The sequence below is a fragment of the Elephantulus edwardii genome, unplaced genomic scaffold (genome assembly GCF_000299155.1).
Source record: "Elephantulus edwardii isolate Elephantulus edwardi_28Jun2011 unplaced genomic scaffold, EleEdw1.0 scaffold00007, whole genome shotgun sequence".
Taxonomy (NCBI): domain Eukaryota; kingdom Metazoa; phylum Chordata; class Mammalia; order Macroscelidea; family Macroscelididae; genus Elephantulus; species Elephantulus edwardii.
The window spans coordinates 24660713-24675176 of NW_006399757.1; the positions used below are offsets into that span (position 1 = coordinate 24660713).

The window sequence follows — 14464 nt, forward strand, 5'->3', positions numbered from 1 at the left end:
ATAAAAAAAAAAGAATTAATAGCAAACAATAATGTCCTTCCAAGAGTTATCTGAGACATTTCCTTACAAAAATAGAAAACAATAATGTACAAACAATTGATTTTACCCATAAGACCAATTAACTGTGAAATATATTGCTTACTTAAGTAGAAAGTATTTGGACATTTACTCTCCATGGGAATAGAACAATTTTTCTTACTCTTCAAAAACTAAGCCAAGATTCTGTGAATACTCACGTCTTTTCTTCTTTTAAATCTAATGTTCACATTGTCAAATGTAGCAGTATAAGATTTTAGCTTTTTGGTTAAAATGTCCTCTGAGTCAACTGATCTTTTTTTTTTCTTCTTGGTTCTTCAGGAATATAGTTTCCATATTAAAAAACGTCAGTTAGAAACCACCTAAAACTAACTTTGTTTTTAGAGGGAAATGCTTAGTTTGGGTACAAATGCATTATCATCTGTAATGGGAAAGGAAAATTTATTCTTCAAATAGCATTTTGAATCTAAAAATAGTTCAACTTCCCAAGATGATACTGAAAATGTCTAGTCTTTTAAAAACCCTGCCACAGATAATAGACTATTTTTAACTGAAGAACATAAGCATTGTACCAACTCCTCACTTTGAAACTTTTCCTCAACTGAAGACTGTATTCATAAAGTCATAAAATCAGACTTCAATAAAACAAAAATGTTTTAGTCTAAAACTTCTGATATCTTACTTTTCTAAAGCACCTAAAACAATGATCTTAAGTGCTTTAAGATATTTATGAACACAATTACTTACTTAAAATATTTTACCTGTTACACATCTATTAGAATTATTCTGCTTTGCTCAACAGGATTAGAAAGGTATTATTATCCTGTTTCATCAATATGTTATCATATAGTAGATATGTATTATTATTTTCTAGACCAATGATCATTTTAAACAAAATTCTAACAGACATTACACCATTTTAGTTCTCCTTCTCTTTCCTAATGGAAGAAATTAGTACTGAAATATTGCTGCTGATTTTGTGTAAATAATTACGTCTCCTTAAATTTTATTATAATAATTGGAATTTGTACCATACCCATGATATTTATTAAATAGGAAATTATTTTAAATACTGAAAAGACAATAAAAGAGCTAAAACAATATAAAAGTGTGCTTTCTTTGCATTCAAATAAATGTAAATTATATTTAATTTGAATTATCACTTAAAAACATAATTACTTATTGCTGTAAACTCAAGACAGACTCATAGCTGATCCTCAAGCAGGTTTTGATAGGTTGTCATCTATTTCTATCAGAGCAAGAGATGGATTTGATCTTCCTACTTTTGGGTTAGTAGTGCAACTTCTTATTCATTAGGCTAACAGAGGTCCTTCAGTATAATTAGATAGTTTTAAATTTACAAGGTACTTATCTTGTATTCTCCAAATTAGAAGACTTAAAAATATAGACAGATCTTACTTTCTTTTTTTTTTACTACTTAACACTTTGTCTTCTTGGATCCCCAAGACTTGAATAACAAAATGAAGTGCTATTAAAAGAATCATTTAACATGCACTAGGACTAAAATAGGACAAATTTCAGATTATCTCATTTTAAAATATTATTTTTATTATTAGTATCTGCCTGTTGACAACAGTTAACAATTGTCCATAAGTCAGAAGAAGTTCAATCTAATTTCTACTTTCGTGTAACTTGTGATAAAATCAGAAAATATGCCTTTTTTTAAAAAAAATTCAGACTGTTACAGTGATTTTAATGACAGTAAAATTAGAGTATTATACTTCAGGGCTATAGAATTTAATAAAAATAAATTAACTGTTACTCTTATATAACATATATATAATTTTGTGTACACTAAAATTTAGCATACAATGAAAAAAACTCAACTCTTAATTTCAAAATGCACAATTCTATGAAATGACTACTGAAAGGACCAATTAAATAATAATTCACCTAATAAAAATCTTAGACTTCTTGTGGAGCTGCAAGAGAAAAGATGGCAAAAAGAAACTAATATTTCTTTAATATTTTTTTAAAGGAGAAATGTCCTGAAAGAGACCACCTAGAAGGACAACTGTGAAGAGAACTGCTTTATCAAGGTGAAATTCTTTGTTGATGGTTGCCTCACCACTCTACCAACTATAGCTAAGAATTGGCTCCCTTTTGTATAATAATAAGACCTTCTGAAGTCTATAAAAAATACCTTTTCCATAAATAAGAGTAGACTTGAACCATTCTAAACTTTAACCGTTTAGGAGACTCTTATGGTATGGTGACAGTGAGTTGTGTTGCTAAACCAAAAGCAAAGGTTCCAATCCATCAGTTGCTCCATGGGGAAAAAGAGGAGTAATCCTTTCCTGTGCCATTTACAGCCTCCCAAAAACTCTCAGTGGAAGGTCGGCTATTCTCATTCTACAGAAACGAGTGAGTGAGTGAAGCGTCAACTAAATAACTCTGAATCACAGACTTTTCTATCTTCCCCTTTACATGATGTGCTGAACAGAGTATTTTCCCCTGAGGCTGTTCAGATCAGAAAGCCAGCATTCAGCTAATGTAAGCATCATAAGGCCTAGGAATTAAATGCTACATGAGTAGCCTGGACACCCTAATATGTTCCCTTTTTTAACACCTTTTAACCCTGCTACAAACTTTCAACGGTCATGCAAGTGAATCCTGTAAGACTTCAAAAGGGCAGTGATCTTGAAAGAGCATGTTCTGTGACGACTAACCACACAGATGCCATCTTGAAAGAGGAAAACCTAAACAGCTAACCAGGCAGACATCATCTTGGAGAGTCTGCTGCGTAAGACTACTGATTTGCATCACTGCCCTTTTCTAAAATAACTCCACCTTCCCCTTCTAAAAGTGCTGACTAATCATGAGCTCTTTCTCACACACTTAGCCTAGCCTACAAATATCCACTCAGCGACCTTCCGTTCAGAGACTGATTTAGGAAGCTCATATAGTCCTATCTCTAACCTGAATGCAGATAATAAAACTCCAACCCCTGTCTCCAATATTGGGGGTATTTTTGCAGCAGGCCATACAACCATTTTTTTTTTCAGTAACAAAGCTAATAAAGCCATTTAAGTAGCTCTTAATTAAAAATCCATTTTATACAGTGTCTTATAAAGTCCTAAATGCTTTGTACTTACTTGCCTCAAATACTCGCAAATGCACATGTGGGAAGAATGGTGGGCAGTATAAAGAATTAGAATTTTACTAGGTAGGCTTTTCTATTACATACCTAGCTAGCAAAAAATTAAAAGCACTTATTCTTTGCAACTACAACTTAATTAGGAGACTTTTATAGAATGAAGCAGTGATATTTCAATAACTGTTTTTAAAAGGGGGAAGTTGCTTACATTGTTCCCAGTATAGATCACTTAAAAAAAACCAACCAAACAACAAATAATGGTAGAGAGGTGAGTCAGATGGTGCTTATGTGGAACAGACAAAAAATAGCAATTAAATTTACTCTGGAAGAGAGAAGGCAGTGGAAAATAAAGGAGAAAGAAATAAGTATAGATTATATGACAAAGCCTTGTGGTAAAGAGCCATCTAAGGGATTTAGGAAAAAGAACTATGATAATTGAAAAGGTACATGGTAAAATTTTTATTATGTATTTTACTTTCAAATGGTAACTTCTGGATAGTCTATTTTATCTTAAGCTTGTTTTTGCTAAAAGAAATATACAAGGAAATTACATTTCTGGACTTTAATAAATTTGTAATTTGAGAACTACAGATTTAAGAACCACAGCAAGGATAAGGAGGTTTGGTGGCCTACTGGTAAGAAGCTGCCAATCTGAAGGCACACAATGAAAATCAATTGTGGGCTTTGTGGGAGAAGGATGGGCAACCTCCTTCCATGTGATTTGCTGCCTCTGAAAACCCACTGGAAGGTCAGCTAAGGGTCAAATCCAACTCAATGGTACACAACAACAACAGCTAGGACACCTATCTTCCCCATAAGGAGTCAGTGTTGTTTATAGAACCCAGAACAGTAAGCTATCCAAGCACAAAGGAATACTATGAAGACAGAAAACAGTACTAAAACAGAATGTCAGCCCTTTAGTGGTGGTCAAAATGGAACCCAAAGATCTGTAAGAATATAACAAATACAAATACTTAAGTAGTCTTTTATCTTATTTGAAGTATTTCTTTTCCTAAAAATATATCTGGGAAATTACTTCATTTTATTGCTGGATACACATTCTCCCTCTGCTAAATACATGCATGGAAACAAATAGTCTTCCTCACAAATGTACACATGCACAGTTAAGCTTTAACAGTTCACATTTTTAATCAACAGGACCTATATTTCCCACCCTAATCCCCAACATGTCCACCTAAATATCAAGAATGGAAACTGGAAAAGAAATATAAATTCCTTCTTGCATTTTCCTGTAAAATTTCCTATATTCTCTATTTTTTTGATCAATATGATCTGGCTTACTGCTTCCTGTGCCTATATTTATCATCTATTTGTATAGCTATGGTAATGAAATATCATAATAAGCTAGATGTTATACCACCATAAAGTAGCAAAAATAATATAAGAAAATCAACAACACTCTAATTTGAAGAGCTACATATTTCTTACCATGTCTTTTCCACCTATGACCTCTTATAGACATGCTAGTTACTGCATTTCTTGATATTCTGGAGGAAGTTGGTGTAATTTCAACTTGAATACACCTTGTGCCCTCCTTACTAGATTTCATGGCACCACGAGGCAGGGAAGCCTTTATTGCATTAGCAACCTAAGAAGAAAAAGAAGAGCTTAAGACTGATACTAGTAGATGCATTATTACACCCTTAGATAAAAACACAATGCTAATTTTTACAAAGTGAGTACTCACTCCAATACATTTCATAAGATGATGCATAAATCCTCTAGAACAAGAAGAACTCAGAAGGAAATTTGTGGTTAAAAATAAGTAAAGCAGTCAAAAATATCAAAATACTAAGTCCATACTTTCGAATGCTAAATGTTAATGAATAAATGCAGCTAGATTACCTTAAGGAGAACACTCTCAAAATTGAAAAAGACAATCAGATATCTAATACTTTAGTACAATAAAATTTTCAAATATTATTTTATATACTCTTACACACACCTTTCCAAGCATAAATTTTTTCTAGTTATTACAGGAGCATAAATCACTGATAACTGACATAAAAATGCACTAAAAATGGCTACTTCTCAACTTATAGTTCTAAGATAAGAAATTTTAAGTGACAAATTTTATACCAATGTGGTACTTACCAACAGTGGTTCTGGATATAGCTCCAGCTGAGCTCTGTATATAATATCATCTAATGCTTTTTGAGCTAGATCCCATTCTCCATTATAACTGCAAAATTAAATTAATAAGTTAAAGAAAGCATTTTAATTTTTAATTACATTTCTATAACTATTGTTGTTGTTGTTGTTAAGTACTGTGTATCGTCAAGTCGTAGACCATTCATAATGACCCCATGAATGAAAGATCTGAACACTTGTATAACTTGTATAATTCTTGTATAACATTCATAGAGTTACCAGAGGCAAGTTATTTCAGAAGTGGATGCCACTCCTGCTTCCAAGCTTGTTTTACTCAGGAAGCTCCACCAAACACTGTCCATCATGGGTAATAACCATCACATTTGGCACATCAATGTCACAGTGTTTAGCATCACAGCAACCACGAGTTAGCTCTGTACATCAAATGGACAGACCAGTGCTATACGGACAGAATATAATGAGACATCATCTTCATAGAAAAAACTAAAAGTTCATATTAGCACAATGCTTAGCTTTTCATTTTCTTTAAAAATGCATTGTTAATTCTTTGAATTAATTTCAATTGTATCTGAAGAAAGTCTAGTAACAGGAAATAAAACTTTATATATGCACTTAATCAGCATTGTGCTGCAAACAGAAGAGCAAAGACACTAAGTCACAAGACAACATTCCTGGAGCAGATCAGGGCAAAAACCTTTCCCCAGTATTGACTGCCTCAGACAAAAATCCTTCTCTACAGAGGAAAGCTGGACAATGACTAAGAGTGACAGAAGAAGAACTGATGCCTTTGAACTGTGGTGCTGGAGAAGAATATTGAATATGCCATGGGCTGCTAGGAGAACAAACAGGTTCCTCCTGGACAGGGTGAACCAGGCTGTCCCTTGGAGGCAAGGATTCTGAAGTTCCATCTCACATACTTGGACATGTTGCAAGAAGAGATCAGTTCTTGGGGAGGGACATTATGTTTGGGAGGGTGGAGGGAAAGCACAAGAGGAAGACACTGGAAGAGATGGATTGACTCAGTGACTGGGGTAGAGGGGGCATGTGTGTCAGAGACTATGAGGTTGGCTCAAGATAGAGCAGGGTTCAGAGTTGTTATACATAGAGTCGCTAGGAGTTGCAAGTGACTCGATGGCACATAACAACAACAAAGCTAGTACATGGGATTCGGACTTACAACTTAACACAGGCAGCAGTGTGAGAGATCAGCAACAGTGCGAGGTGCAAGGCATTACAGAAGTGACTTGAGGTCTGAGTCATGGTATCAAGGGTTGTCTGGGCAGAGGGAGCTGCTGGACAGGGTAGGAAGAGTGTAAGGAGATGCTTATGGACCAGGCAAAGGGAAGAGAAAAGACACATGCGTAGGGCGGAGGGAGGGTGGTGGCACTGAATCCATTGGTTACTTTCACTAAGAGGGAAGTGTCTTTTATTTGCTCCTTTTGGTAAAATGCTTGTCTGTCAAATATTGTCCTAAAGCTGAGTATCCAAATTAAGACAGACTAGGAAGAAGGATCTGCCATACACTTTCTTAAATAGCAGGCCTTCAAAAATCCTATGGACAATAAAGCATACTAGACTAGCAGGTATGACACTTGAAGCCAAGCCCTCAAATTTGGAAATACAAATGAGGAGGAACAGTTGTAAGCAGACACTAATGACTGGAACATGGAATGTGAGAAGAATGAATGTAGGAAAACTGGACATTGTTAAGAAGGAAATGGAATGAATAAATATTGACATATAAGGTACTGGCAAAATGCTATTGACTGGCATGGGATATTTTGAAACAGAAAATCATATCGACTATGCCGGAGATGAAAAGGTGAGGAAAAATGGGGTCACTTTCATGGTTAAATAGGTCATTACTAGATTCATCCTGAAATACAATTTTGGGAATGACAGGATAATATCCATACATATATAAGGAAGTGCAGTGAATACCACTATCATTTAGATATATGCACCAACAACCAGAGCCAAAAAAGAACAAATAGATTATTTCAACCAACTTTTGCAGTCAGAAATCTAGCAAACATGCAACCAAGATGCATTAATAATAATTGGTGACTAGAATGCAAGACTTGGAAACAGAGAAGAATCAGTAGTTGGAAAACATGGACTGTGACAGAAATGAGGCTGGGGATAAAATGACAGAATTCTGTACAATTGATAATTTGTTCATTGCAAATACCTTTCATAAGAAAAAAAAACATACTATACACATGGATTTTACTTGATGGTATGCACAGGAATCAGATCGATTATATCTGTGAAAAGAAGCTCACTATCAGCAATGAAAATGAGGCCAGGTGCTGACTGTGGAACAGACTATCAACTACTCATATGCAAATTTAAACTAAAGCTAAAGAAGGTGAAATCAAATCCAAAGGAATAAAAATTTGGCTTTATATCTATTCCACCTAAATGGAAAAAAAAAAACCATCTCAGGAACAGATTTGAGATCTTCAATATTAATGAACAAAGACCACATGAGTTTTGAGAGGCTATCAAGAATATCCTCAAAGAATGCTAAAGTTCATTACTAAGACAAGAGGAAGAAAAGATAGAGATGGAAGTCAGAAAAAAAACTCTAAATATTGCACTAGAGCACCAAGAAGCCAAAGCAGAGGAAAGAAAGGATGTTAAGGAGCAGAAGAGTAGTTTTCAAAGGGTAGCCTGGGAAGGCAAAACAAAGTATTACAATGAAATGTGCAAAGAGATCCGGTCAGAAAACCAAAAAGGTCGAACTCGCTCAGTATTCCTAAAGCTGAAGGAACTAAATTAGAACAAATTCAAGCCTCGAGTTGCAATACTTCAGGATGCTTTGGCCAGAATCTTGAATGATCCAGAAAGCATGAAAAGAAGATGAAAGGAGTATACAGAGTCACTTTACCAAAAAGAAGTAGCTTACACAGAATTTCAAGAAACAACATATGATCAAGAGGCAATGGTGATGAAGAAAAAATTGAAAAACTAGCAAAAAATAAGCCCCAGAAATTGATGGAATACCAAGTGACATATTTCAATAAACAGATGTTGCCCTGAATGTTCTCAGTAGGTTATGCCAGGAAAACTGAGGACACTACCCGGGCAACTGACCGGAAGAGATCCATTCACACTGCAAAAAAAAGGTGACCCAACAAGAGTGTGGAAATTGTCTAACAATATCACACACAAGCAAAAATATTATCCTGCTGAAGATTATCAAGAATTAACTAGAACAGGACCTCACCATAGAATTACCAGAAATACAAGCTGGGTTTAGAAGCAGTAGTAGCACTAGAGACATTATCACCAGTGTCAGATAGATCTTGGCCAAAAGCAAAGAGTACCAGAAGAAAGTCTATCTGTGTTTTATTGACTATGCAAAAGCATCTGACTGTGTGGATCACAACAAATTGTGGCTGACCTTGAGGAAAATGGGAATCACAGAACATTTGACTGTGCTCATGTGAAACCTATACTCGGATCAGGAAGCAGTTTTCAGAACAGATCATCAGGGACGGTGGGCTGTACGAGGAGTAATGTAGCATCAGGACTGGAAGAAAACTCATCAACAACCTGTGTTATGCAGATGACACAACCTCGCTTACTGAAACTGAGGAGGACCTAAAGCTCTTGCTGCAGATAGTCAAGGACTGTAGTCTTCAATATGGATTGAAGCTTAACATCAAGAATAAAGATTCTGCACAAGATAACCAAATTGCAAAATGGACATAGGATATGAACAGACACTTCACCAAGGAAGACATTCAGATGGCAAACACATGAAGAAATAATGTTCGAAATCCCTAGCTCTAAGAGAATGCAAATCAAAACAACTATGAGATATAGAACAGCAAAATTTTAACAGAATAGCAAACATCAAATGCTGGCAAGGTTGTAGAGAAACCGGAAGTCTTATTCACTGTTGGTGGGAGTGTAAAATGGTGCAATCACTATGGAAGGCACTATGGAATGGTGCTTTCTCAAAAAGCTGCAATAAGAAAGACCATTTGATTCAGCCATTCCACTACTTTGCCTTAAAGGGCCAGAGTATAAGTACTTTAGGTTTTGTCACAATGAGTGTATTTTGTCATCATGATAGAGCAACAGCCATAGACAGGATGTATGTAAATGCACATGACCATAAATAAAGTTCCAATAAAACTTAATACGTTTTAATAACTTGAATAAGTTGATCTGGCCTTCAGACCATAAATTTTATGTGCAATAAAGGATGCATAAAATTAAAATATGAAGTTCAAAGGAAAATACGATTGCTTAAGGTATTTGGTATGATCAGCATCAATATTAGAAATTAAGAGAAAACTATTCCCGATCAAAGAATTTCTAAAATATCTTTAAAAGGTAAGATTATGGAAACTGTTCTTTGGAATAATCAAAAGATAATTACTAGGTAAAAAGCTATTTGAAAATTATTGTACAAAAGAATAATGAAGAAAGGGATTATGAATGATTCAAGTTTTACTAATTTTTATTTTCTGAATCAAAGAAAAATTAAGAATTGTTTTAACTACAAATACTCAGAACTTTAAAATATGTATTTTTTAAAATAATAAAATTATTTCCAGAAAATTTATTCATATTCTTTCACTTGAAAACAACTGGTTACATTTATTATGAAAAGATTGACAATAAATAACATATTATAATTATCCAAAGAGATCAAAGGCTTTATGTGTATAACATAAACTTACAATGCAAAATAAATCCCTGTTAGCATTTGCACCATGAATTCTGAAGAAACTGGTATTCTGCTACTCAGACCTTTGTATTTTCTCACATGTTGTCGAGGATAACCACATACACAGAGTCTAGAAAGGTCAAAACAAATATATTTACAAAATCAGTAAAATGTGGGTAATTTCTTTTTTAACATTTAAAGTTAAAATGAACTGAGATATGCTCTCCTAACAAAACTAACAAAAAATAAAATTCATTCAGAAAAAGTACCATGAAGCTTTGTAGGTTGAAATAGTGAGCATAAGGAAGAATATAAATAGTAAAAAAATAAAAAGTGAAATAGTATTTACTGTGGTGAACAGGTAACCATCTAAAAGTCCAACACAGAAACTCAATTACAGAAAGTATTCCCAGAATACTATAACACAACTAAACTTCTGCTGCAGAAGATCAAAGACTACAGCCTCCTATATGGACTGAAGCTCACCATCAAGAAAACAAAGATTCTAACCACTGGGCCAATTGGCAGCATCAGTATGGATGGTGAAGAGATTGAGATAGTTAACAGTTTTAGTTTACTTGGCTCCATGGTCAACACTCTTGGTAACAGCAGCCAGGAAATCAAGAGACAAATTGCATTGGGAAAGTTGGCTGTGAGGGACCTCTCAAGAGTACTGAAGAGCAACGATGTCAGACTGGAGACTAAGGTGCGCCTGATCCAGGCTATAGTCTTTGCAATTATGTGCTATGCATCAGAGAGTTGGACAGTGACTAGGGTTGATAGAAAGAGAATTGATGCCTTTGAGCTGTGGTGCTGGAGAAGAGTGTTGAATATACCATGGACTGCTAGGAGAACAAACAGGTTTGTCCTGGAGAGGGTGAAGCCAGAATGTTTCCTGGAGTCAAGGATTCTGAAGCTTCGTCTGACATATTTTGGGCATGTTGCAAGGAGGGACTGATACTTGGAGAGGGACATCATGTTTGGCAGAGTGGAGGGACAGCACAGGATAGGAAGACCCTCGATGAGACGGATCGATTCTGTGGCTAGAGAGGTGGGAATAAGTGTGCTTGAGATGGCTAGGTTGGCACAGGATAGAAGAGCGTATAGAGTTCTTGTACATAGGGTCGCTATGAGTCGCAAGCAATTTGATGGCACATAACAATAATAACAACAACTTTAGTGACAAAGAAAACAATAGCTAAACTATGTATGCAGTATAATTCCATTTTTAATAAATAGAGAGGAAAAGTGTTAATGCAGAAAGAGTATGTACAAAGTCAGAATTTTCTCTGAGGTGTCTGTCTACATTGTTCTTGGTGTGTGTTGTCAAGTCAGAATCAACTCATAGCTAATCTTCCAGAGGGTTTTCAGAAGCAGTAAATCACTCAGAAGGCTGCCCGCTGCCCATCTTTTTCTCACAGAGCAGCTGGTGGACTTGAACTACATACCTTTGGTTCCTTAACACTAAAAGCTACCAGAGCTCCCTAAGCTGTTTGTAGCGAACGGCTACCTTCTTTTTTTTTTTTTAATTTTATTTTAATAATTTTAATGAACATTTTTACAGAGATTTTGGATTGCCATTCATTCACTGTTCACTTCTCTCCCCACCCAGCCCTCCCCCTGCTATCTTCTTTTTTTTTGTTTTTCTTAATTTTCTCTGTTTTTAAAATAGAGAATAAGTTTCCGTTTTTAATAAGTATCCCATAATTCCAGTTGTGACTGCATTGATTCCACCTCACAATATGTCAGAATGTAACTGTGCTCCATAAAATTTTCAGCAGTTGGTTTTTGGAAGTAGCCTGCCAAGACTTTATTTAGAGGCATGGATACAAGGTTGTCTTAATTCCACAATTTGTCACAATCAGAAAGTTAAAAAGGAATGGAAGACACTTGTCATGGAATTTAGTTCAGCTATTCTATGAGGGGTTTTTTTCCTGTATTTTGTATTCTCCCTCCTAGCTATCCAAGTTAATAGTTTAGGTAACCTTCACCCCTAATCAACCCTCATCATAATCAGCAACCCAAGAGAAGAGCAATATAATACAACTTTCACTTGGCCAAAGGATTAAATCAGTCACAATACAGTGCAATCACTTTACACCTGTTGTTGTTATGTGCCATCGAGTCGCTTGCGACTCATAGCGACCCTATGTACAACAGCCCTAAACTCCGCTCTGTCCTGTGCCAATCGCACTGTCTCTGACACTCCCATCCCAATTATCCCAGTCACTGAATCAATCCACCTCATAGAGGGCCTTCCTCTCCTGTGCTGTCCCTCCATCCTCCCAAGCATGAGCTACATTGGTATTAATATGGTACTTAACTATCATAATCATTTAACAGTTATTTATCATCAAAGATTGATAGTTAATGTTCCCCTTTGATATGAACTATGTTTAGCTTGGTTAGACAAGAAATGTCTTCTAATTATTTTCTATTCATCTTAGAAATATCCAAAACACCCTCATTAGAATATCTGAAAAAATTATTAAAGTAGCCTGATGTAACTAGATTCCAGATTATTGGGTTTGTAGAGACAAAGAATCTTAAGAAACAAAAACTAAACAGCCAAGAAAAGGCAAGAATGATACATTTGATGGAGTTCCTCTTTACATCATGACGTGGCTAGGCTAAAGAGTTAGCATTATTAAAATAGCTTAAGTATTTTATTTATCTTTTTTCCCTCTATCATTGTCTTAGAACTAGGGAACATTAAGACAGAATGAGTTTTTCTGTGGCATGAAAAGAAAATAAAAGCTTCTGCTAAAACCTCCACTGGCCAAAACCCTACAGCTATTTTTTAAACAATCTTCATCTCTGCTATTAAAATTACTTTTTACTTGGGATCTTTATTAAAGAATTTGGCTGTCACATGGCCAAGTAAAATTAGAGTATTAGCAATTTTCTATCCAGAACATGAAAATAATTGCAGAATAAGCCAGCCCATTGGAATTATACAGTGCAGAAATGAACAAAATGTATACTTGACTAATTTTCAATCCATAATTTCAGGAAAACTACACGGAATTAAAACTTCTATGAAGCAGAGATGGCCCAACCATCTAAGACTGCTCCAGAATGGATAGACTTTGTTGTGTGTCTAACTTTTATAGGTCAAAACTGCTGCATTATGTTACTCTAAAAACTCTACAGAATTTCAGTGTTCCTGAAATATTGGTCCTTATACCTACCTCTTTTAGTCTGTAAGAAAGCTTTCACTAGACCACAATGAAATGAGAAACAGGGAAAGCTAAACTCAAGTTTCATTTTAATTTATAAATAGTTCTTTCCACATTGCCCCCTTCACAAAATAATCTCTGTGAGAAAATGTTGATGGTAGATGTTAATAATATAATGGTTCACTGCCACTCAATAGATTGTGACTCACAGGAATCCTGCATGACAGAGTTGTCATTGTGTACCATAGAGTCAGAACTGACCCAGAGTTGACCCTCTGGAGGGTTTTCAGAGGCAGTTAATTGCACAGGAGGAGATTTCCCGTCCTTCTCCCATACAGCCACTTGCCTTTGGGATTGCAGCTTCTTGCCACTAGGCCACCATAGCTCACTTATACCCCTTAGCTATCATATATAAAAGAATTCTTTAAATTCCTTTATTCAGTTTCTTAAAATAAGGATAGTTTAAAAACTAGCTAACTCTTATTTGTGGTACCAAATTAAAACAAATTTGGCATAGTTTAAACAAACAAATAAAGAAACCCTTAAAAAATACCCCACGGTGAAACCAACTACACGCCAAACAATTAAAGGCCCATCCTATTAGATGTTGTTGTTGTTAAGTGCTGTCAAGTCATAGGCAACCCATAGCGACCCTATGAATGAAAGTCCTTAACACTTGCATGACTTTCATCCTTTCTTCAGGTTCATAGGGTTTCCGGAGGCAAGCTATTACGGAAGTGGATGACACTCCTGTTTCCAAGCTTGTTTTTATCGGGGAGCTCCACCAAACACTGTCCACCATGGGTAACCATTATTGACACATTAGTTTCACGGTGTTCAGCTTCACAGAAACCACAAGTTACCTCTGTACAGCAAGTGGACATATAGGGTAATCCTTTTTTTTATATTCCACTTAAATATTACTCCCCTTTGCACTCACCCTTTCAATATGGTTTTTTGTATAATTTATAATAAGTTTTCTATGTGTTATATAGGTTGAGCTATATTACATTAACTTATCTGATGATTTAAATGACTAAGCACAACAAAAATAACCTAGTTATGTAACAACTTAGAATCCTAAATTAATATATTTCAATATTAAAAATATGAAATTTAACTTACCTTGAACAAATTTGACACAGTGATTGAAGAGAAACACTGGGCATATAGGTTAAAGCAGCATTGTAACACAGTAAAAGGAACGTCAATACCTCAAACCTAAAGACAAACCAAAAGAACATCACAAAGCCTTAGAATTCCAAGTCAACCATACTACTTACCAAAGAGAGATTATATTTTCTTTTATAT

At 35.2% G+C, this 14464-nt stretch overlaps 1 protein-coding gene across 1 annotated transcript in view; it reads right to left on the minus strand.

Annotated features, from left to right (window-relative positions):
• The window catches only part of FAM126A (family with sequence similarity 126, member A), a 62287-nt gene that overhangs the window by 16248 nt on the left and 31575 nt on the right, over positions 1-14464 (minus strand). The window contains exons 6-9 of the mRNA XM_006880290.1: positions 14279-14374; positions 9988-10104; positions 5270-5357; positions 4604-4763 (exon numbers count right to left, since the gene is read on the minus strand). Coding sequence (XP_006880352.1) covers positions 4604-4763; positions 5270-5357; positions 9988-10104; positions 14279-14374 — 461 coding nt within the window. The remainder of the gene's footprint in view (positions 1-4603; positions 4764-5269; positions 5358-9987; positions 10105-14278; positions 14375-14464) is intronic.